The sequence below is a fragment of the Delphinus delphis genome, chromosome 11 (assembly GCF_949987515.2).
Source record: "Delphinus delphis chromosome 11, mDelDel1.2, whole genome shotgun sequence".
Lineage (NCBI taxonomy): Eukaryota > Metazoa > Chordata > Mammalia > Artiodactyla > Delphinidae > Delphinus > Delphinus delphis.
This window is the reverse complement of record NC_082693.1, coordinates 98,261,108-98,287,287: the sequence shown is the minus strand read 5'-3', so window position 1 is coordinate 98,287,287 and position 26,180 is coordinate 98,261,108. Positions and strand designations below refer to the sequence as shown.

Sequence of the window (26,180 nt, the reverse complement as noted above, 5' to 3'; positions counted from 1 at the left end):
TTACATGGCAGAACAAGCATAATCACGGCCTACATTTACTGTGGGAGTTAACAGGTCGACAGGGTCACACACAGCCCTCCAGGAAATGCTGTGGGTCAGGGTCCACCTTCCCTACCTTCCCATCTGGGGACAGCAAGTGGACGGGCCTGTCAAAGGGCAGCCTGCTCACCTATTCCCGCCTCTGAGCCCAAGTGATTACCTCTCTACTCACCATTCCTATCAGCATGGAAATAACCTCTGTGATGTTTTTGAACATGCTGAAATCGACACTTGAGGTATAATTCACATGCAATAAAATATGTCCATCTGAAGAGTAGGGTTGTTGTCACTGTACACAGCTACATATGACACTTCCATTACCCAAAACGTTCCTTCATGTCCCTCGACAATCAATTCCACCCCTCCACTTCCAGCCCGGGTGACAGCTGAGCTGCTTTGTTATAATCGATAAGTTTTGCCCGCTGCAGAATTTCACAGAGATGGACGCATGCAGTGTATTCTCTAGTCTATTTCCACTCTATGTTTGAGATTCATCTCTGTTGTTATACCAGAAGTGCATTTCTTTTTACTGCTGAGTAGTATTCCAGAGAAAGAACAATGCTAACTTTAAGACAGAAGGGAAGGAAGGAGCAGACAAAAATGAAGAGAATTCCTGAATTAAAGAGGAGGGAAACAGAATTACTGTAAGCTAATGTCCATCTCCTTAGTAAAGAAAAGACCTAAATGATCTAGGGTAGGCTCGAGGAGAATTTTAAAATGTATGAAGACATAACTACAAAGACACAGACTACAGACAAATAATCATGGTAAATTGTTTACACAGAATGCTACACCGGCATTTTTTTTTTTTTTTTTTTTTTGGTACGTGGGCCTTTTACCGCTGTGGCCTCTCCCGTTGCGGGGCACAGGCTCTGGACGCGCAGGCTCAGCGGCCATGGCTCACGGGCCCAGCCGCTCCGCGGCACGTGGGATCTTCCCGGACCGGGGCACGAACCCGCGTCCCCTGCATCGGCAGGCGGACTCCCAACCGCTGCGCCGCCAGGGGAGCCCAGCACCGGCATCTTAAAAAGACATTCACTATGTATTGCCTGTTTGTGCACTCAGCAAATATTCACTAAAGTACCTACTATGTACACAGTTCTATGAACATAACAGTCAAAACTTCTGCCCTCATGCAACTTACACACATTCAGGAGAAGAAAAAACAGGAACTTACAAATTGGTGGTACAGATGATTTCATTTTTTAATTAATTAATTTTATTTATTTTTGGCTGCACTGGGTCTTCGTGGCTGCCCGCGGGCTTTCTCTAGGTGCAGCAAGCGGGGACTACCCTTTGTTGTGGTGCGCGGGCTTCTCATTGCGGTGGCTTCTCTTGTTGAGGAGCACGGGCTCTAGGTGCGTGGGCTTCAGTAGTTGTGGCTCGCTGGCTCTAGAGCGCAGGCTCAGTAGTTGTGGCACACGGGCTCACTTGCTCCGTGGCACGTGGGATCTTCCTGGACCAGGGATCGAACCTGTGTCCCCTGCATTGGCAGGTGGATTCTTAACCACTGCACCACCAGGGAAGCCCAGAATGATTTCACTTTTTATATATATATATATATATATATATATATATATATATATGTTTGTGTATGTGTGTATGTATGCATGCATGTATTTGATGTTATTTGCCTAGAAAAATATATTAACTATTATTTTAAGTCATTAACTCTGGATGGTAAGAATGAGGGCACTGTTCTCCCTTTTCTGTATTTTCGTAACTGTTCTAAAATAAGGATACTGTCTTAGCTCAGGCTCCTATGACAAAATACAACAAACAGGGTGGCTTATAAACAACAAACATTTATTTCTCACAGCTCTGGAGGCTGGAAGCCCAAGATCAGGGTGCCAGCGTGGCTGGGTTCTGGGGAGGGGCCTCTTCTAGGCTTCAGATGGCCAACTTCTCGCTGTGCCCTTACAAGGTGGAAGGGGTAAGGAATCTTTCTGGGGTGTCTTTTATAAGAGCACTACTTACATTCATGAGGGCCCTCATGACCTAATCACGTCCCAAAGGCCCCTACATAGGAATTTTAGAGAGGGAGCGCACCCACCAACATGCAGCAGATACGTTACTTACATAATTGTATGTATGTATGTATGTATGTATGTATGTATGTATGTATGGCTGCGTCGGGTCTTTGTTGCTGTGTGCAGGCCTTCTCTAATTGCGTTAAGCGGGGGCTACTCTTCGCTGCGGTGCACGGGCTTCTTATTGCGGTGGCTTCTCCTGTTGCAGAACACAGGCTCTAGGCACGCAGGCTTCAGTAGTTATGGCATGTGGGCTTCAGCAGTTGTGGCTCGCAGGCTCTAGAGTGCAGGCTCAGCAGTTGTGGCGCACGGGTTTAGCTGCTCCGCGGCATGTGGGATCTCCCCAGACCAGGGTTCAAACCTGTGTCCCCTGCACTGGCAGGCGGATTCTTAACCACTGTACCACCAGGAAAGTCCCTATAATAGTTTTTAAAGCTTTTGTCCTTAGAGGACCTAGCTGAGTTAGAAAATCTGTCTGTTCTCTTACCTCATCCTCAGCATGCTGCTCAGAGGTCAATTTCAGCACAGTCTTGCACTGATCCACAAAAGTGCTCGCAATCAGCTCGGCATGGCTCAAAAACACAGGGATCTCATCCTTGCTCAGTGGCTCATCACCCATTATTTTGGCTATCATAAGGTCTAACAACGTAACCCTATAAAACATAAAAGATTTTTACATGAATATGTAATATTGAAGACATTTTAAGAGAATATTTTTATTTTTAAATTCCTTACTTGTTTATAATGTCCAGCTCGGGAAAACATATTTTTTGTGAATACAATTAATCTTCATCAACTGCCTGTTTTTTTAAATCTTGATTTCTTTGATGTGATTTGGTTACAGAAACAAGCACCTTTTTATATCCATTACTTTCAGCACTGGAATAATTCCACATTTCAGAAATGTTGTCAAATTAAGTTTCATAGTATTTACATCTACTATAACAATAGCAAGGTTAAGTGGGCTAACATTTATTCACTATTTACTACAGAGCTAAACATTTTGCATACATTTCCTCATTCAATCTACACAAAACCTTCATGAGGCAGATACCGTCAACAGCCCCAAGAGCAAAGGGGGAAATAAGGCCTAGTGAGGCTAATCAATTTACCTGTCAGTGTCACACATACTGAGTTGCTGCGGCAGGGTTCAAACACAGGATTCAATCTGTCTCCTGGGCAAAATGCTTTACCCACTCATTCTACTGTCTGTCTTGTGAAGGTTGGGTTTTTTGTTTGTTTCATTATTTTACTTTACAAAAAACACAGATCTGAAGACCAAACCTATGCCATTTTTACTTCAATATTTAAATTATCACTTAAATATTTCTATTCAACAATCTCTTTCCTTCTCCCAGGAAAAACAAATCATACACAGAACAGTCTATCCAGCATAAATCAAGTAGGATGTTTCTCCAAATCACATTCTGATTGGGATTTTTTTCTGATATGCATAATTCTCATGTATTTCTACATCAGAAGTGATACAAATATCTAAAATGCTCAGCAAATGGGGGAAAATATACTTGTATTAGTAGGCAGGGAGCATGTCTCACTAAGAGAAAAGTAAGAACTGGTTACTGCTTCAAGTAGAAAATAAAACGTGCTGAACTCTTCCTGTATTTTAGCCAAAGGCTGGCAAAGATCATCAATCTGTTAATGTCACCCACAGACCTTAGCAATTTTCAGAGCTCCTAAAACTTCAGATTTCTTATAGAAATGATTAATCCAAAACAAAACAAACAAATAATCCCCTCGACTGAGCACAAAAGAACAACAAGTAGTTCAGTATTGGGGTATGTTTGTTTTCTCGAACTCACATATGATTTTTGAAGATGAACGGGGTGCTCTGGCCCAGAGCCAGGCCTCCCACCTTCCCCGAGCAGGACAATCCTCCGGGAATGCTAGGGAAGAGGCCGCCTAGCATGTATGATTCAAGAGGAACCCAAATGTCTGCCCTAAAAATATTCTTTGTAATCTGGCAGTTACTTCGAGGCCTAAGAAGTCGTGATCCCTGGCTTTAGGGAGTTCAGCACCCAGTGGACTACTACCTAGAACACGGTGAAGAGGAATGAGGAACGAGACAGGTCATAACTGGGGGAAAGGACCAAACACCAGGCAGATCTTGAACAAGGAAGGAGCAGATCCTGAAGGAGTCAGGTGGGGTCAGGACAAAAGGTGGGCCACGGGGTGGTGGTAATCCAGGCTGTCCAGCAGCCACAGGAAGGCCCTGGGGTCCAAGGAGACCAGCTGACGGGGGGAGACCTGGGAGGTGGTCCCAAGACGTAAGGTCAATGCAGATTTCCTGCCTGCTTTACACAGTCACCCAGGGGCAGTGCTTCCCTCAGACTTCTCCCTGGCTCAGGAGGTGCACCTCTACACTCTGTCAGGTGATTACAAGATGGGAGATCTAAGGAGATGGGGAATGAGTGATTTGGAAGGAAAAAAGGGGGAAAAAATCAGAAATAAATCTTTAAAATATAAAAATACAAACCAAGCTTGAATATTACCAGAGAATAAATTATACTTCATTAAATGATTGTACTTATATTAAGTCATCTGCCAATAAAAACTTTTAAAGGCTCCCACTGTTAAGGAGTGCGTCCAAAAACTTTAGTCTGATATATGGGGCTCTCCCACCCAGAATCCCCATCTAACTCTCCAACTCCCTCTACTTCTAGCCACCATCAAATACTATCCTTCTCGGGAATTCCCTGGCAGTCCAGTGGTTAGGACTCCGCACTTTCACTGACGAGGGCCCGGGTTCAATCCCTGGTTGGGGAACTAAGATCCCACAAGCCACATGGCGCGGCCAAGAAAAAGAAAAACAAAAAACAAAACAAAACAAAAAATCCTTCTCATAAAATAAAGGAATCACACACAGGACATATAATTCAAGTAGGAAATTTTCTTTCAGAAGCATTTATTTTGATTGTGCATTTCATTCGCCATCCCCACTTCTATGCCAGAAAACATATATGTACTGAAAAGTACTGCAGTCAGGGAAAATGGGACATAATGTGGAATGTCTTACTTCTTCCAGTCTCGGGGGAACCACACTAAATACTTCCTTGAAAACATAACAGAACACAAGTGGTCTAACAAATCCATTCACTCAAGAGTGAAGGATGCAAAAGTAGAAAGACCCAGTCAGGGACTTCCCTGGTGGTCCAGTGGTAAAGAATCTACCTTCCAATGGAGGGGACGTGGGTTTGAACCCCAGTCAGGGAACTAAGATCCCACGTGCCGCGGGGCATCTAAGCCCACGTGCCACAACTACTGAGCCCAAGAGCCTCAACTAGAGAGCCTACGTGCTGCAATTACCAAGCCCACGTGCTCTGAAGCCCGCATGCCACAACAAAAGATCCCGTGCCACAACTAAGACCTGACGCAGCCAAAACTAACTAAATAAATAATTTAACCAGGGGGAAAAAACAAACCAACCCAGTCAAAGAGGTCAGAGACTAGCTGTCTAAAATTATTACACCTCAGTCTCACTTCCTTTAAACCAGAAATCATCACTTGAGCTGCCTCAGACTCACCAGACACACCACTCAGCTCAGAGTCACTCTATAATTTTATCTCTCAATCACTGGCTGTCATTAGTGTCCCACTTCTAATTCACTTCTGATTGAACAGTTACATACCCTGTCCTCAAGATGATGATTCCTGTTTCATAAAAAAACTGACAGCAATGTACATGTGAAGGGTTTTAGGAGAAAATTCTATAGCAAGATTCATATTTTAAAGTTATGCTTGGGCTTCCCTGGTGGCGCAGTGGCTGAGAGTCCGCCTGCCGATGCAGGGGACACAGGTTCGTGCCCCGGTCCGGGAAGATCCCACATGCCGCGGAGCGGCTGGGCCCGTGAGCCATGGCCGCTGAGCCTGCGCATCCGGAGCCTGTGCTCCGCAACGGGAGAGGCCACAACAGTGAGAGGCCCGCATACCGCAAAAAAAAAAAGTTATGCTTAAATTGATGCAGTCTACAATTTCAAAAGCCATGCTTGCACCATCTTGAAACAAGTAAGTTTTTTATGAGAGTGAAGGGCAAAGGCGGAGGGGGAAAGAGTGAGAGAGGGAGTTTCATGAGTGTTCTAGGGCAGGAAATAATATCCTATAATTCTGGAAATAAAATTTCTCTAATTCAAAGACTGACATCTCCAACAAATTATGAATAACTACTCCACCTGTATAATTTGTAGAATGGCATGCCACAAAGGCCAAAACTTTTATTAACCTGGAAAACAGGCTAACCAAGATACAGGCAGACAGCTGTTGCTGAACTAATCTCATTAGTCCCTTCATAAATTACAGATATAAGAAGTTAGTGCGTTACAGGGAAAATGATCACTGATTTGGCATCATACAGACAAAGAGTTCAAATACCACCTCTGCTACCTTTGTAACCCAGGGCAAATACCTAAATGGCAAGAATAATGCCTATTTCACAAGGTCTTTTTGAGGATTAAATGACAATGGCTCTATGTTGCCTTCATACGTAACAGTGATGCTACCTGGAGGAAAAAGTCAAGATCATCAGAGGAGAAGTAGTAATAACAGCAGAAATATGGAAGCAGAAATGGCCACTCACAGTTACTGAGTGACGATTACATGACAGCACTGAGAGCTTTATATACATTTCAGTTAGTAACCACGACAATTTCAGGGGGTGCCTACCATTACTATCCTCATTTTACAGATGAACAGAGTTCCAAAAAGTAACTTGCCCAAAGTAGTGAGTGGCACAGCTAGTCTCTGCTCTTAACTACTATGCTATACAAATTATAAACCTGAAAACTACAAAAGTTGGTTTCCAAGAGCAGCTAGTTTAATTCAATATTACTCCAATTTGCTGGGAAAGGGGACAAGAAAATTGTATAAACACAGGCTCTCATTTCTGCTGAATCATACCATGTGAATTGATTTTGACCCTGTATCCAAAGTATCTTCACCAAGTAATCTGTCCAAATAAACTACCAGGGTGAAGCCGTCAACTAACTGTGACAACTAAAAGAACCAGCACACGAAAAGAGCTTCCGAGCTCACAGGGCGCTTCCCCTCCCTACGCGCCCACACTAAGGGCGGGTGGGGACTGTGCACCCTGGGGACCCAGGGACCACCAGCAGGTGCTTAATGAATACAGTGCTTGTTTCGCTGACTGAGCCTCAAGCATTTTAAATCTAACAGCCCCAACGAGACCGTATACTCTAATTCAGCAGGTCGGGGCCACAGCCTGGGCTCGCCTCAGGGGCCTCTGGTGTGTGCTCCCAGCTGAGACACCACAAAGGCCCCCCAGGAATCTCCAGTGCAGTCCCTCATCTGAACCACAGAACACAGAAAATGTCCTGACTGTCTTCTCGGTACTCACAGGATGGTGTGTAGCACCATTCCAGGTGCAAGGGGAGAAGTTAATTCGTTATACATCCCTGTTGAGAAAAGCGTATCTTTTCAATCCTATTATTCTGTCAACGTTCCACTCTGAACAAAGAATTATCTGTCATTGCCCCAAACGAGTCAACAGGGAACCCAGCGGCCTCTACTCAGCCGCAGAACTCTGAGCGCTCCTGCCAAGACCCCATCCCCTCCTCCCGCCCCTGAGCAAAGACAAGCAAGCAGACTCAGCAGTTCCCACAGTGAGCTCCACCGGAACCGGCCAACCCACGAGGTCCACGGCAGCACACCACCTCCTCTTGGCTGACAGAGCCATCTGCTGTCTACAGTGTCAACAGAGACGGCGTCTTACAGACAGGCTTCAGTAAGTGTTTGATATTAGTAGAGTTTTCCATTCCAACACTGTTCCAGTACTGATTCTGGTGGGTGTTAAGAATAGAGAACTCACAAGATTCAGTTTTTGTCCTTGAAGAATACATATTCTAGCAGAAAAGCAAATTATCATGATAAACGTGCAGATGAGGATGCAAAGAACTTTGCCTGGGAAAGTCAGGAGAGCCAACAGAAAGCAGGCAGTATCTGAAAAGGGCCAACAGAGCACAAGTGTGTATTCACCAGAAGGAGAGGGGGTAGTCAGGACATTTCGGGCAGAGAAAAGGACACACACAAAAGCATGAAGCCAAAGGGGAAGCCTGGAAAACTGACAGGAGTTCTGTGCGGCTACAGTGTGGTGACTGGGGGAGAATGAGAAGGAGCTGGAAATGAAGCTACGTTTAAAAAGGGCCTTGAACACCACACCATGGAGTCTAACTGCATCCTGTAACGAGCTACATACGCCACTAAATGGCAGGGCGAGACCCATGCAGGCAGTTCAGTAGATGACAGAGGAGAAGGGAAAAACAAAAATTAGAACAATCAGTATTGTTCACAGCAGTATCATTCACAGTAGCTGAAAGGTGGAGCAACCCCGTTGTCCGTCGATGGACGACTAGACAAGCAAAATGTGACATATGTCAATACCTACGGTGGAATATTATTCAGCCTCAGGAAGGAAGGAAATGCTGACACGTGCTATGACATGGACTAACCTTAAGGACGCTGTGCTAAGTGAAATACGCCAGTCATGAAAGGACAAATACTGTGTGACTCCACTTACGTGAGGTACAGCTGACCCTTGAACAACATGGATTTGAACTGTGTGGGTCCATGTGTACGTGGAATGTTTTCAATGAACAGGCACTACGGTACTACATGATCTGCCGTTGGCTGAATCCGAGGGCACAGAGGACCCTCGGGTGCGGAGGTCGACTGTAAGTTACACTCGGGTTTCTGACGCTGGTGTTCAGTGCCTCTGAGCCCTGCATTGTTCAAGCATCAACTGTACTTAGGGGAGTCGAGTTCACAGAGACAGAAAGTAGAATGGTGGTTGCCGGGGGCTGGGGGAGGGGGAAATGGGGGTAGTTGTTTAATGGGTATAGTTTCCATTTTACAAGATGAAAAGTTCTGGAGATTGGTTGCACAACAATGTGAATACACTTAAACTACTGAACTGTACGTTTAAAAAGGGTACGATGGTAAATTCTATATTATGTGTATTTTATCACAGTTTTTAAACAGGCTGTAGCCAAAGTCCAGTCAAAGGTGACATGTAAACCAGAGCTGTGACAAGCAAGTGAATTCACAACATACTAAGGTGATATACTCGGTAAGGCTTACTGACCAGTGTAAAGCGGCAAGTGGAGGAGGAGGTGGGGATAACTCTGAGGTTTCCAACCCAGTAGGTGATGTTACATTAATGAATATACTAGATAAAACTTTTCATGAGTAAGAAAAATTCATTCGTCTACACAAGCTTTCATTCAAAAACGTTTTTTAGCGCTTGTTACGTGCCACGCAGTGGCTAGGAAATGTGGACACCACAGAATAAAAAAGACCAAATCCTGGCCCTCACAGAGCTAACAATCTAACACTGGTGTCATACAATGGCAAGCAGGTATGTGACGTGATACAATGTGTAACAGACGACGTGATGAAACAAAAGCACTTCTCCTGTGGAAGAAAAATAGAGGACGGGGAAGAGGTGGCAGCTGAGTAAGGAATTTGTATGAAGTAGGAAAGCCGTGGCTACAAGTTCTGTATAAATCAAAATGGACAATGTTTAGTTTGCCATCCTCATTTTGTTAGGAAACAGGTCGGTTAACAATAGATCATTTGACAGGAATATGGAAAATATAGACTTGAATATTAAACTGTGTATTCTCTTGCATTCAGACATTCCTTACTGCAAAGCAATTTACTAATTTATAGCACTATTCTTCATATTACTTATTTTAATTCTTTTTCTGCAAGAGGAGTAGGCATATGACAGTGGTGGCAGGGGGTACTGGATTTATAAATATGGCATTTAAACTGACTTTAAAAGCACAAACTTTTCCTTTTTGTTAAAGATATTAAAGAAGGAAAAAACACTACTTAACAAGACTACAAAGGAGTGCATAAAGATTAACTGTTGGAACCCAAATGTACAGAAAGAATTTCAAAACCACAGCAATTATCAAAATTGTGACTACAATCAAAAGATTAACATTTTTTACGGTTTTTGATCATTAGATCTGTGCCTTCTGAGTAAGTTTTATTTTCCTAAGGCAACATTTCCAATCAGGTTAGGAAAAACATACACTCTTGGAATGGACCGAGTACTAGGAATCATTTTATTCAATCCTCTAATTTTACATGTCAAGAAACTGAATCCAAACAAGGTGAAAGACCTGGCTAAGGTCACATAAAGAGTTACTATGACAACAAAGCACAGAGCCAAGGTACTAAGGTCTCTGGGCTCAGAGGGCACTGCTCTTCCCCTACTCGGCCAGTGAAGGTCACAGAGAGGTACTGATTTTCTTTCAGTCTAAAATATCTACTGGAAAACTATAAACCTAGCAGAATGTATCCCAAATCATGACAGCAGGGATGTGAACAAATGAGCACATTTCACCTATACAGCTGTAATACACAGCTGCATGATTTACTTTTATAAAATCGAGGGACAAGCATAACATTTTGTTCTTAACATTTTTTAATATGGTTTTACTGAATAATGGCGCCAACCTGGATTCTGCAACCCTACGTAAATCACTGCCTGTTGTGGCTGCGCTGTAATGTTAACCAACCAATTTAAAACCATTACTGACACAGAAACATGTATTTAGAGATTTTGTGCCAACTACGAAACCACACAGCTTTTCAGTCATGTGTACAGAGTACTCGATATGGAATGCTACATACTCAAAACCACACTGGGTTTTGGGGTTACCTTTCTTGATTGCTCATTTTGGCATACATGACTTTAACCAATTCCGGGCTTTTCAGAAAATGGTCTGTAATAATCAAGAACCTAAGAAAAAAGGAGGGAAAGGTTTGGTTACTACAAACATAGTAAAATAGACACGGCCTTATCTACTTTATAGGCATATCTTATACGTAAAAGTACTCCTGTTTATTGAATTTTTGATTAGCTGTAATCTTCAAATGTTTTAGAGGTTCACATACTATTTTTCTATTAGCAGCTAAAAGAGAATGAAAACCCTCAAAATATTTTTCTCCGATTTTACTTCTGAAAAATGTATTGAAATGATTCAAATTTATTCAACTGGAGGAAAGGGCCTACTATAGTTTTTATCTAAGTTGAGAAAGAAAAATACTTCACTATAGCTCAAACAATAATATGAAATTTAGCTACAAGTTCAGGTATAATAAAACATATTAAATTGTTTTAGTCAGAAACTTAGTGCTAAAATTAACCAGAGAAATAGACATGTCATACTTTTTATTTAAACATACGCCAACAACACAGTAATGAATACTGGCTTGATTATCTACTCCTTAAGAGCTCTCAAGTTACCAAGAAAACATCCTCACTGTCAAGCAATGCACTCATCGAAACTTAGAGATCAACTTGGGGAAACCCTTGAGGCAAAGATTACAAGCATATTTCTTCAAAGTACCACTGTGACACCTAAAAAGATTGAATAGTACTATTAATTAATTCTGAATCATATTTACCAGAGGGCATCTGAAGACTTACGAACTAAAGAATATACTATTCATAACCAAGGTTATGAATAAGCATGACAGTAAAGCGTTTATATTGACAAACACGGTTTATTTAATCACTTCTTAATAAATAACAGAAGAAAAGTATGCCTTTAAGTACGGTAGCCAAATGAGGCATGTTAACTACCACGACACAGCGTCACTTCACACAAACACAAAACCTAAACACATGTTCTGTTTCTTCCACAACCTTTCAAATAAGTGACCAGCACTGATGTAAATATTTCCAACAATAACGGGTAATATTCAAAATTCTCAATTTTCACGTCAATTTAGGTAGGTCATCGAACAGCGACAACAGAAGTTCATGCACATCACGCCGGGTTTACAAAACTGGGGCCCTAAAGCTCATGCATAATTCACCTACTTGGAGCTCAAGACACTTTCCCACAAGAACAGTCATTCAAAAACACATGTGCCAAATACTGTGTGCGAGGGGCTAGGTCCCAAGCCGTAACTCCAAACTCCAAGGGTGGAGAAAGACACACGCACAGAGAGATAATTAGAGAAGAATGTCTTCGGTGCAGCACACAGGCACGCGTCACGGATTACAGAAACAACAAAGTCTATCTAACTGGAGGGCTGCAGGGAAGAGGGGCGATGGATGGGGCAGGAGAATCAGGGGTTCGGTGAACCCCTAGCTGCGGAGGGAAGGGGGAGCATTTAAATTAGAGGTGACACAAAGGACTTGAAAAGACCGCTTGAAGGAAAGAGGAGCAGTGGACTAAGGGAATTATAAACAATAAAATACTACCAGGGTTTAAAGAGGGACTCGGGACCTAACACTTATGTCCTTGAATGTTATTGCAAACAGCCCTCAGCCTACAGAACTGTCAGTTGAAGGGAGCTTCACCAAGCTTTGAGTTTATTAAGACTGAGGTGACAACCACGCCTTCTTTCGCGATACTGGTCATTAGTGCTCTCTTTCTTTTTTCTTAATCAATTTTGTTGATTCTTTTAAAGAGTCAACTTTGCCTCTGTTAATCCTTTCTATTTTTTTCTGTTTTCCATGTTATTGACTTGTGTCCTTTTATTTTCTTCTTTCTACTGAGGATTTACTGTACTCTTCTCTTTCTATCTTCATAAAGTAGAACCTTAAGTCCCTGATTTCAGACCTACTTTTCTGACATAAACACTTAAAGCTATAAATTACCCTCCCAACCCTGCTTTAGCTTTATCCCACACATTTTATGCTTTCATTATCCTTCAGTTCAAAAGATTTTCTAATTTGCCTTGTGATTTCCTTTGTGACAAATCAATTATTTAGATGTGCTAATTTCCAAAACTTCAGAATTTTTCTAGATCATCTTGCTATGGTTTTCTAGGCTAATTGTGGTCAGGGAACATATTCCGTATGTTTCCAATCCTTTTCATATATTCATTGAGACTTTTTATAGCCCAGACTATGGTCTATCTTAGTGAATATAATGCAGACAGTTGAAAAGAAAGTAAATTTTCCAAGTGTTGAGAAAATGTTCTATAAACCAGACTCACGTGAAGGTGGCTACCTATCTCAGTACTACTGAGATCATCTGCATCTATACTGATGCTCGTCTACTTCTATCAGTGGCTAAAAAGTGAGTGTTAAAATCTCCAACTATCACTTCCAATTCCAGGCATAACAGATGAACAATTGACCTCCTACCTTAAACAACTACAAAAGCAGACAAAACATATGAAACACTTTTCAGACAAGAAACAACAAACCCAACTCAATCAGGTTGTGCAAATAAAAGGCACTTTGGAGAATTTCCTCCTAAACAAACAAAATACCCTAAAAAATGCATGGTAACTGTATTCTGATCAATATTTTTATAAAATCCTTATGGCCTAATTAGCAGACTGAGACACACTCAGTGAAGGACAGAGTTATTCTACATGCTGTAATATGTGGTGAAGAAGTGGAACTTGAATTGAAAACGTTTTCCACACACAGGGGTGGTCAAGGGTGCAGGGAATGGGGCAGAGACAAAGGAAAGATCCACTACGGTGCTGTCGCTGTGACCACCAGCATTACCTGGAGCTAAATGAAAGTAGGTCCATATACTGGGACCTTTATACCAAGATAAATTCCAAGCAGATCAAACACTTAAACATCAAAACTGAAATGATACAGTACTGGAAGAAAACCTAAGTGGAGAAAAGGCCTTTATAGCTATTATCAAAAATCTTAAGACATTAAAAAAGACCGGCAATTTCATCTACTAAAATATCAAAAACTTTACATGAAGAAAAGTGCCAGAAGCAAAGTCAAAGACAAAAAAGGGAGAAAAAAATTTGGATTTTATTTCATACAAAGGACTAATATCCTTAATTTAAAAAATATTCCTACATATATAGAAAAGACTGCCATCCTAATAGAAAAATGGGTGAAGAAAATGAGAATGTACATAAAAGAAAATTAGACTCCTCAATATATAAAATGATGCTCAACCTCATAACAAGAAAAATACAAAATAAAACTACACAATGATACTATTTTAAACCTTGGCAGAACTGGCAAATCCAAAATTTTGATAGCACACTCTGTTAGCAATGATAAAGGAAACCAGGTACTACTCTCAAAATTTGCCAAGGGAAGTATATACTAGTATAACATCTATGAAGGACAACTTGGAAGTGTCTGTCAAAATTATAAAAGACATTCTCTGCGAGTAACTGCGAATCGTGAATTTATCCTACAATCATACTTGCCCATATGCAGGATGACATACGTGTCAACAAGGCCGCAGGACAGCTCCACTCAGATGTAGAGAAGGCACCTCAAACTTAACGCAGTCAAAACGAACTCCTGATGTCCCCTAGCCCCACCCCAAACTGTTCCACCCACCTCACTCAAACGAGCCAAAAACCCAGCTCCCACCCTTGCCTTCCTCTCTCCCACCTCACCCCCAAAATCGAATCCATAATAAGCCTCACCAGCTCCGCCTGCAGAGCACACGCAATCTATTCATCTCTCTTCATCCCACTGCGACGACCCTCATCTAAGCCACCCTGGCCTCCTGACAACTACAACTGCCTCCTAACAGGCAGCCCAGCCTCCATTCCTCCCTCTCCCCTCCCCACAGCTCAACCTCAGTCCAGCAATCAGAGGGAGCCTTTGAAACACAGATCAGGGACTTCCCTGGTGGCTCAGTGGTTAAGAATCCGTCTGCCAGCGCAGGGCACATGGATTCAAGCCCTGGTCAGGGAAGATCCCACATACTGCAGAGCAACTAAGCCCGTGCGCCACAACTACCGAGCCTGAGCTCTAGAGCCCGCGAGCCACAACTACTGAGCCCGTGCGCCACAACTACTGAAGCCCACGCGCCTACAGCCCGTGCCCCGTAGCAAGAGAAGCCACCGCAATGAGACACCTGCGCACCGCAACAAAGACCCAACGCAGCCAAAAATAAATAAGTATGTATAACTAACTAACTAACTAACTAACACAGACCAGGTCGTTCCATACACTGCTTAAAACTCCCCAATCGCCTCTCATGGCAAGGAGTAAAACGATCGCCTTTTCCTGGTTCACAAAGCCCCACATCACTGGCCTCCAGGTACCCCTTCACCCACTACACTGTCCAAACCCTGGTCTCCCTAGTCCTGCGACAGAGGCCTCTGCCTTGGGGTCTTTGCATCCTGTGTATTCACTGCTGGGACTGTTCTTCCCAATCTGTCTCCACCTCTACCCACAGATCTTCCAATGACTGGCTACCCAGTTCTCGGTTCAAATGTCACCAACTCGGGAAAGGTTTCCTTGACCTCCAAATTTTAAAGTAGCACAAAGTTACTCTGCGTCACCTCACCTCACCAGAGTACTTAATCAAGATTCAGGGGCTTCCCTGGTGGCGCAGTGGTTGAGAGTCCGCCTGCCAATGCAGGGGACACGGGTTCGTGCCCCGGTCCGGGAAGATCCCACGTGCCCCGGAGCGGCTAGGCCCATAAGCCATGGCCCCTGAGCCTGCGCGTCCAGAGCCTGTGCTCCGCAACGGGAGAGGCCACAACAGTGAGAGGCCCGCTTATGGCAAAAAAAGAAAAAAAAAAAAAAGATTCAACATGGGAATTCCCTGGCGGTCCAGTGGTTAGGACCCCGTGCTTCCACTGCAGGGGTCCCGCATGCCATGGCCCCCCCAAAAAAAAAAAAAAAATCCAACATTGATTCTTGTTTTTTCCACTGTCTGTCTTCCGTACCAATCATGTTTGTATTACTACTAATAAAATACTAGCTAATACTATACAGCGTTTACTATGAGTCAAGTACCATTCTAAGGGACAGCTCAGTACACATTCTGTGTATTTTTCTTCCAATTTATCTGATATTTGTTATACATTTATTTGGGGTTTTAGGTTCATTATCTGTCTCTCACTAAAACGTAACGTCTTATTAATTTTGAATCTCCAGTGCCATGAACAGTACCTGGTACACTTCAAGAACTCCATCAATAATTACTGAATTAATTAATTAATGTTTGGAGCAAGCATCTGCATGTTTTCTGAATTTCCTAGAAGCCTGCACAAAGCAGGAATAGTTTCTAATCCACGGGTTTTCCAAGATAAAAGCAAATCAGATCCCTCATGAAAAGAGCAATTAGTCTTTGCAGAGAAACCAGAGCCCCTTGTCTTGTGACACGGCGGGCAGTGCTCTCAGCAATGTCTCACGGTGGGCCCTCAATAAGATAGAGCAAAGCCACTTGGGCACTACTCCTCAGTGTAAGCCAGGCCCCAAACCAGGGAAGTACAGACAGGCAGCTCCCGGATGTGCAGGATCAACCCAGGAAAAACTCTGGGTACCCACAGAGGTGCAGATGGACTATTCATTTTCCAGGTAAGTCTCCTAAGCATTCCTTTGCACTTTTGAGTTATTCAGATAAGTACTGATTGGCAATGACGTCAAGCTTGTGCTCACCAGGTAACCAGTCAAATGCAAAACCATATGCTTTAAAAGTCACCAGAACTGAATACTGGCTCGTTCGCTTTAACCAAATATAATTAAAAAGGTAAAGTCATCAGAGCAAAGGGCAAGAATGACATCTTAAGGTACTGCCATTCAAGCTCAGACAGGTAGACAGCAAGACAGGCAGTGTCGCTACCCAACAGTCCTTGTGCCAAACCAACCATTCCAGTGAGTTTGTAACCATGTCCACATGCCTTTAAAATAACATATGGGACACGAAATTCAGAAGTCTGGAAACTTCTAACCTAAATCAATTCTTTCATTTTAGAAATAAGGAAGAAGAGGCCCACAGAAGTTCAGTGCCTTAGTTAAGGTTTCTCATTCACCTAAAAATCAAAACAAATGCTCAGTTTCCTGACTTCTGTGGTGCCTCCTGGGATGCTCCCCAGGTACTTCTGCTCCGGCAGCCTCTCTGGAAAGAAGTTCGGGTGAACTTAAACCTTGAGCTAGGGTCTGGTTCTTCATGCTGCTTTCAGGTCAAACCAATGAGGAGTAAAACCCATTTATTCTTTCTTTCATTCAACAAATAGTAAACATCTACTAGTGAGTAAAGATAGCAGCATTTTTACTTTGGCACTGTTTAAAGGATAAGAACTGTCTCTCACAGTTTACAATACAGGCAGAAGAAAAGCGTTCTGACTGGACATCCATACAGACAACCGGAATTCTTTGCTACACCACCTTATGGCGTAACATTGAGTGTATAATCCTGGTGGCAAATAATATTAGATACACAGGGCAATGATGACGGAATGCCAGTGACAGGGAGATTTTTTTCTTGCAACTCAAAAATGGTCATTTAAATGGCTGTCAATTATGCATGAGTTTTTATATGTTAGTTGCTGGGACTGTTTTTCTAAATATAATATACTTTCCATTCCAGGGGCTGCACGAAGTTACAAGCAAATTCTCAACTTTCACTCAGAATTCATTGTGTTGACTTTCTTACCCTATATCTGCTCAAGGGAAGAACCAAAGATAAAGACCTTTATAACAAGAAGAGTCTCAGTCACGTTTAATATTTTCTAAGCTATAAACTTTAAATTTGTAATTAAATTCTTTTGCAGAATTACTATTTCTGTAAATGCAGAAATTTTGTGGTAATATTTTATGAGGGAGGTGGGGTCCCACTAATCAGAAACATAAAATGCCACAAAGACATTTAGGGCCTGTAAGTAATACTCCAGCTTTATGGAAAATAGAACAAATTATCTTGGGAGAGGATCAAAAATATACTCCATCCAAAGCAGAAGTCAGAATAGAAAGGACATCAGAGAAGCACATATTTATTTACAAACAAGAAAGGCTAGAAACGGGATCTTTTCCTAGTTTTTCAACATATGTTAAGCTTAAACTTACTGTTCAATTGTTATAATTCAAACTTTTACTTAAAACCTCTACCAGGAAAGCGATGTCAGGATGTTTAAGCAGCCACATTTCTAACAAGATACTCACGGCCATTCCGATTCAGGCTGCTTCTGGTGAGCTTCTATGACATCAATCGCAATATTGAGGTTTTCTTCCAGCTCCTTCATTCTTTCAGAATTAAGGGATGTGAACAAAATCATTGATGAGTAGGCAACAATTTTTTTGTCTGGATGATTTAAGCAAGACCTTCCAAATAAAGAAATCAGGGTGTTAGCCCAACTTAGCAGCATGATAAAACATGATTATAACTCATAAATAGTAATAATCCCATTAACAAGTTCAGTATATACGATATTTTTAAGGATTTAATGAAGAATTACAACACTTTTAAACAAGTACATAATTTATGGCAAAAACAGCAAATTGAAAATTAGTCACGACACAGAGAACCCAATACAAAAGCGGCAGTTCACTTATGAGTCAGAGGCAGAAAGCAAATAGCATCTGATTAAAGAAAAAGGTAAAATGATTACATTCGTAAAGCATTAAAATGTTCATTCTTGTTAGGAAAAAAATCAAAAGGCGTAAGATGATACTTCAATGACTACAGACATTTCTTTAACAGTCTGAGGGACAGAATGTTTAAGGGAAAGATGATATATTGGCAAGAAATAAAATTTGGAGTCAAAAGCCTCCGTGTAACTCCCGGTTCACCCACCTATCAGCTATGTGATCTTAGAAAGGTCACTAATTTATCAATTTTCAATTACATTATGGGTTATGCACTATGGCAGGATTTTTTTTTCTTTCATTTAAACTTCATAATACTCTTCTGGAGGAGGTTTTATCCTTTATTATAGATGAAGAATGTGTTGACTTTACTTGCCCAAAGGCACAAAGCCAGTACCTGCCAAAGCTGAATTCAAATTTGGTTGTATCTGTCTCACAAACACATATAGAGTGAAGTCACGTAACCTCTTTCGGTGTGTCTCCTGACATAAACGTGGAATATAATAACGAGACCTCCCTGGCCTGTCTCAGAGGGCTTCCGTGAGGATCAGATTTGATAACGAATGTAAAACCACCACGTAACTGCCAAGTAAACGCCTCTGACGGCCGTGTTCAGGGCCTCTCCTCTGTGTCCCTGACACCTGGATTCACCTGTGTTATTAATACATCAGTTCTTACACTACAACATGCTTATAGCACGGGCTTTGGGGGAGTGGTGAACATATCTAAGTTACCCTTATTCTACTCCTCTAGCTCAGAACCTGGCAGAGATGAGGTATTCAAAATGTTTGAAAGGAATGAATTCTCAAAAATAAGTAATTTTTATTTCTACAGCTTGAATTCCACAATTCTTTCCTTCCAACCTAAGCTCAATTATTATTAACCGTAAAGATTTTATGCCTTCAACTCTAATTATCTGCAGGAATTTGAGAACCGGTTACAGGCTCAGTGAGCTAGGGATAACATTAGCGTTTATCTGATCCTTACACCATACAGATGAGCCCAGAAAACCTATACAACCAGGGAAGGCAGCACAGAACTTAGGCAGCTGGTATTTAAAGAGGGTAGGCTTCGGATCCAGAGGGCAGCATGGGGTTCCGGTTCCAGCTACGCCATTTACCAGTGGTAAGTGTCAGTTCCCTCATTTGTCCAAATGGGGACAGTACCACTTGCCCCACAGGGCAAAAGGTAAAGGACGGGAAATATACAGAAAAGACCCAGCTCTGGACATTCAAACGACAGCTGCTCTGCTGCTTATATTGTTGCCACCACCAAAGTTACCCCATTGGTTGGCAACAGAACCTGGATTAGAAGCCAGGCCTCCTGCCCCAGGATGGGGCCTTTCCTATTACCTATCCTTCCTCCATCACCTGCTCACCTTTCATCTCCATGCTCCATTTCTTATGAACACAGCTGGTCAAAACACAGTAGCAAATCACCAGGGAAAGTACACCATAAATCAATCTACATAAACAGATTGGTTATCCACATCTTATACTTCTCCATACCTACCAAAACATATAGCATTGTGCCGAGCATATAAGAAATGCTCAATTAATAAACACATGATTAATTCATTGCCCATGCTTCAATATTTTATGGCTTTTCTCTTATAAAAAATGTGTCCTTAACAGCATTCCTTACTTTAACCAAAACTTTTATTTACTTAAAGTAAAAACTGACATACAATGAAGGGCATAAACCTTATGTGTACAGCCAAATGAGATGTGTATATACCTACGTGACCACCACGCAGATCAAGATACAGAAGTCTACCTCGTGCCCTCTCCCAGCCAGTACTAAACCCGCCACTACCCACCAAGAGCACCTGCTGTCCTGAGTTCTGTTACCAAAGGTTAGTTTCTCCTGTTTGGGAATTGATATAACCACAATCTTTTCAGAAGTCAGAAAAACTCTATCAATATACTCACAAAAAGAGTTCTGGGAAAGCATGCATCCAAACAATAGACTGGGAATCTTCATTCCGTGAGGCAATATTGCCTAAAAACTGCAGGCCACAGCGAAAAGCTGAGGATTTATAAAGGCAAAAAAGATACATGATTAAAAGAATTTTTCAAAACACCAAATAAATACATCTTAGTTAGAAATACTCCACGTTATTAAACAGGAAGTTTGTTTGCTTCTTTTAACTATAAAAGTCTCTCACCACAATGAAACTTTGGGTATGACGTTAGTATTAAAATGCCTTACCAAAACAATGTACTTATACAAAATTAATTAACTTCTTTAAAACCTTGTAACTGTAGACACAAATATACCTGTAATCACATTAAATATCATTGGAATATGTGTTCCAATTGAAAGACAGTTGCTCTTAGACTGGATCTTTTAAAATCTAACAATAGACAATTTAAAACAAGACATGTAAAATATAAGGCTATCGAAGCACTGAAAGTTAAAGAATGGTGAAAAGATATACGAGGCAAATACCAGCCTACAAAGGGAGTCATACAACCACTTAAAACCAGACATAATAAACTTTAAGGCAAAAAGTATTATTGGAAATTTTTTTAAAGTCATTTCAGAATTACTTAATTCACAGAAAGGTATAATTTTAAATTGGAATCACCTAATAACATGGTCTCAAATATATATTAAAGAAAAACTGACAAAAGTATAGAGGGAAGAGAAAAACCCACAATTAAATTCGGCAATGATAATATACCTTTCCAGTAAATTATAAAATAAGCAGACAAAACAATCAGCATATTTAGAAGATTTAAGTAAGATTTAATAACAACCTAGTGGACACATTTAGACTATTTCACCAAATAAAACCGCAGAATACTGGACAAAATCCAGAATGCTGACAACAAATGCAGGTGAGGATGCAGAGCAACAGGAACTCTCATCCACTGCAGGTGGGAACGCAGAATGGTGCAGCCACTTTGGGAGACGGTTTGGTGGTTCTTACAAAACTAAACATACTCTTAGCATACAATCCAACAATCACACTCCTTGGTATTTACCCAAAGTAACTGAAAACTTATGCCCACACAAAACCCTGCACATGAATGTTTATAGCAGCTTTATTCATAACTGCCAAAACTTGGAAGCAACCAAGATGTCCTTCATTAGATGGATAAACTGTGGTCCGTCCAGACAGTGGAATATTACTCAGCACTAAAAAGAAATGAGTCATCAAGCCATGAAAAGGAACATTAAATGCGTATTACCAAATGAAAAGCCAACCTGAAAAGGCTACAAACTGTATGACTCCAGCTCTATGACATTCTGGAAAAGGCAAAACTATGGAGGCAGTGAAAAGATTGGTGGTTGCCAGGGGCTGGGGCACAGGAGGCGGTGTGAACAGGTGGAGCACAGAGGATTTTTAGGGCAGTGAAACTTCTCTGTATGATATTACAGTGATGGATACATGTCCTTGTACATTTGTCCAAATCTCCACAGAATATATATATATATATATATATATATATATATATATATATATGTATGTATGTATTGGGTTGGCCAAAAAGTGCCTTCGGTTTTTAGGTAAATATAAAAGACACATGTTTCATTTTCACCAAGAATTTTATTGAACATATTCACCCTTTTGTTCCACTACCTTCTGCCATTTTTCAGGCAACTTCATAATTCCATCTTCCCAAAACTTTAGCTTTTTGAGCAAAGAACTGTTCCAGGTGCCTTTTACAGTCTTCCAGGGAATTGAAATTTTTTCCATTAAGAGAAGTTTGTAAAGACCTAAATAAGTGGAAATCTGAAGGTGCAATGTCTGGTGAATATGGCAGATGAATCAGAACTTCCCAGCCAAGCTGTAACGGTTTTTCCTGATCATCAAAGAAATGTGCGCTCTTCCATTAACCTGATGGAAGATTATGCATTTTCTGTTGACTAATTCCAGATACTTTTTGTTGAGTGCTGCTTTCAGTTGGTCTAATTGGGAGCAGTACTTGTTGGAATTAATCATTTGGTTTTCCACAAGGAGCTTATAATAGAGGACTCCCTTCCGATGCCACCGTATACACATCACCTTCTTTGGATGAAGAGCAGCCTTTGGTGTGGTTGGTGGTGGTTCATTTCGCTTGCCCCACGATCTCTTCCGTTCCACATTATTGTACAGTATCCACTTTTCATCGCCCATCACAATTTGTTTTAAAAATGGAACGTTTGAACATCCCTGGTGGTCCACTGGTTAAGACTCCACGCTTCCAATGCAGATGACACAGGTTCGATCTCTGGTTGGGAAAGTTCTGCATGCCACACAATGTGGCAAAAAAACCTGAAACATTTTCATTATGTTTAAGTAGAGAATTGCATGAGGAAATATGGTCAAGAAGATTTTTTTCCCCACTTAAACTTATGTGGAACCCAAACATCAAAGCAATTAACATAACCAAGCTGGTGCAAGTGATTTTCATTGCTTGACTTGGATATTCTGAGTATGTCGGCTATCTCCCGCATGGTATAACCTTCACTGCTCTCGATTAATGTCTCGATTTGATCGCTATCAACTTCAACTGGTTTACCCGACTGTGGAGCATCGTCCAGCGAGAAATCTCCAGCATGAAACTTCGTAAACCACTTCTGACACATTTGATCAGTCAAAGCACCTTCTCCATACATTGCACAAAATCTTTTGCGTTTCCGTTGCGTTTTTACCTTTCTTGAAAGAATAAAGCATAATATGCCAAAAATGTTGCTTTTTTTCTTCCATCTTCGATATTAAAACACAAAAATTCACCAATTTTGATAAGACTTTTTTTAAATGCATGCTGATATGACAGCTGTCACCTACAATTTAACAAAATTGTTTTGAATGAAGTTAAAGACAACTGAGTGCCACTACCGCCACTGTACGGAAGAAACCGAAGAAACCTTTTGGCCCACCCAGTACATACATACATACACACACACACATATATGTATACACACACACACACACACACACAAAAGAAAAAGCACTCAAACCCACGGGAAAACCACAAGATTGTACTACACAACCACCGCACTGGCAAAAATTAGAAAATGACAAAGTGTTTGTGAGAATGTAATGCATTAGGAACTAAAGGTTCTCTCAAGTTCTTTGCATCTGTGAACAGACCGCATTTAAATTACTCTTGACTGAGCACCAGTTATCAATCACTGCTTCTTAGCTTCGCTGCCTGCTCTGCAAACATAAAGGTGGGCCTTTGAAGGTCTCCTTTGTCAGCTGGCACGTACAGCCTCGTGGGTAGAGGCGCTGGAGGGGCACTGGAGGGCTGGAGGGAGCGGAGTTTTTCTCTTCCTGGTTCTGGGTAGTCCTCTGGCCATGCTTCTCCTGTTTCTCTGGCGTTCATCTCCTGCAGCTTCTCCAGTGAGGAGCTCTCGCACAGCAGGACCAACCAGCAGTGTCCAGGAGCTAGGAACTTCCTCAGGTTGCTTTGAAGCCAGTTTCAAGTCATGGAAGATTTCTGTGGACGACTCCCCCCTGCACCCCAGAGGGTGGATTTCCATCAAGTTCCACCAACACCACCCCTCGGCGACTTCACCACCACCCAGTGAGCCACAGCCGTGCCCTCTCCAAGCAGGCCTGGATCTCAGGCCTGGGGGAGGGGAGCCTCTTCCCTGGACACTCATCTTAGCCCTGGGGGCACTGGCTGCTCCTTATATCTGCAATTCCTGTGTTCTTTGGCATTCTCTTTACTTCTTAGTAGTCAATCCCCTGTTATTTCAAGCCTTTGTTATAGTTAGTAATTCTTTATTTAAAATTTTCCCTGTTCAAATTGCAGTGCGGTTTGTGTCTCCTGGTTGTACCCGAGCTGGCAGAGCAGATGGAGAGAAGGGAGGGAGGGAGGGAGGGAGGGAAGTTGTGAGGAAGGGAAAGAGGGCCCCAGGGGAAGCGAGAGAAGATGACATCAAGCACAAGCCTTAGAAAACAAGAACAGTTCAATTAGTTGGGACCAAGTCAGACAGACAGAAACCAAACTGTTCTTTAACAAAGAAAATTTAATATATGGAATTAGTTCAACTAAAAAGGCAACACTGAGGTAACACAGAGATTAAGGCTACAGGAAACCACCACCTACCACCCTTCAAACTGGAGGCACAAAGGGAAGAGGGTAAGGTTGTGAGAACCCAGAAGCCTGGAGGGGCTCTGCAGAGCTGGAACCCGGGCCTCTGTGGAAGGGGCTGCCCAGGCTACCGCTGGCACCTCTGGCGCGTGGAAGAAGGGCCCAGGCCAGCTAACAGTGGTGTCTCTAGGAAATACTAGGAGGCTTTCCGAGTGGGAAGGAAGCTGGAATGGGAACCATCCAGGGGAGACCCGAGTAGGGGGCAAGTCACCCTTTCCCCCCCTGCCTCCTGGTCCCCACTAGATCCTTCATTGGCTAAGCCTCACTGAAAGCGGAGGAGAAATGTGTTTCTGGACGCCCAGCCCCTGCACCACGAAACAGAGCACAGAGGGCTAAGCTCAAAGCCGAGTAACAACAGCCCCGTAACCAGAACAACACCCAACATTAGACAATCACTAACGCGACATGTACGGTTCCAAGTGCTTTATTTTATACAAGTTCGTATTTAATTGTCACAGTAGGCAGATATCTTTATCACGTCACCCAAGTCAGCAGCAGGAGAGGGCCCCAGACCCCACACACCAAGAGAAGAGCGCGACCAGTAAGCCAGTTCTCACGGGTATGCGATGCTGGTAAGTAAATACTTAAAATACTTGTGCACTTTGCAGTGAACAGACGCTACCGAGAATCCCTGCACGCCCACCCCTGGCCCAGCCCCCTCCTCAGGTCACACAACTAAAAGCCAGCGCCCGACAAGCCCCAGCCCCAGCCCTCCGCGCCAGGCCCCAGCCACCCCTGCCTGGCACCCACGCTGAGGGATCAGCGCCTGCACCCGACTGTTCGCTGTTTTCAAAGTGGTTACTTTGGGGCCAGGACAGTCCATACAGACAGAGTAGCATGTGATGAGACCCTGAGTGGACAGAGAGCGAGACACTTCTGAGGAACAAAAGACCAGCATGAATAAAGCATCAAGAACCAAGGGATGAGGTAACAATAACAGTGATAACTAGCATGTGCTGAGTGTTCACTAGGTGCTAGACAGACACTGTGTTCTAACTGTAAGATGTCATCTAACCCCCGCGACAGCCGTATGGGGTCGGGGTTAATATTATCCCCCTCTTGCAGAGAGTAACCAAAGCTCAGAAGGTCAGGTAACTGGCCTGGGGCATGAAGCCTGCAAGTGGCAGAAGCAAGACAGGCAAAAACAAGCAGTGGCTCTCCCTCAGCAACAGGAATCAGCTCATCAAGGAAAGGCGCCACAGGAGAGTCTGAGATGAAATGAAAGATCCCGCTCTATTAACGGAAATCCCGGCCAGGCAGCAACCAGGAGATGTTTTTAAGGGCAAGAGGACTTCCAAAGACCTTCAACCTCCTAGATCCCTGCTTTGCTAGAAGGGAGGGATGGGCCTACTGACCCAGGCCCGGAGCTCGGGTCCTCTGTCCTCAGACTTTTCCGGAACCCAGGCCTTCCCTTCAAAGCCTGTCGCTGCTGCTCCAATAGCTCAAAGGCAGAGCAGCTGTAAAGATGAAAAAGGTTGAGGCGTGTAATGTGCCTGTGCTATTCACTTATTCATAGCAACTCGACAACTGGCTGCTCAAAGAAGAGCTGCGAAATTGTGGCCAAAAAGCAAAACACTGAGATAAAAAACTCTGAAGACAAAATGCTGAACCAAGAACCTCAAAACTGAATTCACATTGTAATCTAAACTAAAGCAGGATACAAACTGCAATACACATTCACAGCCATACACACAAATA

At 42.5% G+C, this 26,180-nt stretch overlaps 1 protein-coding gene across 1 annotated transcript in view; it reads right to left on the bottom strand.

The window, feature by feature from the left end:
• ATXN10 (ataxin 10) overlaps positions 1-26,180 on the bottom strand; it is a 152,956-nt gene that overhangs the window by 96,408 nt on the left and 30,368 nt on the right. The window contains exons 4-7 of the mRNA XM_060025818.1: positions 20,319-20,415; positions 17,965-18,123; positions 10,771-10,851; positions 2,557-2,722 (exon numbers count right to left, since the gene is read on the bottom strand). Coding sequence (XP_059881801.1) covers positions 2,557-2,722; positions 10,771-10,851; positions 17,965-18,123; positions 20,319-20,415 — 503 coding nt within the window. The remainder of the gene's footprint in view (positions 1-2,556; positions 2,723-10,770; positions 10,852-17,964; positions 18,124-20,318; positions 20,416-26,180) is intronic.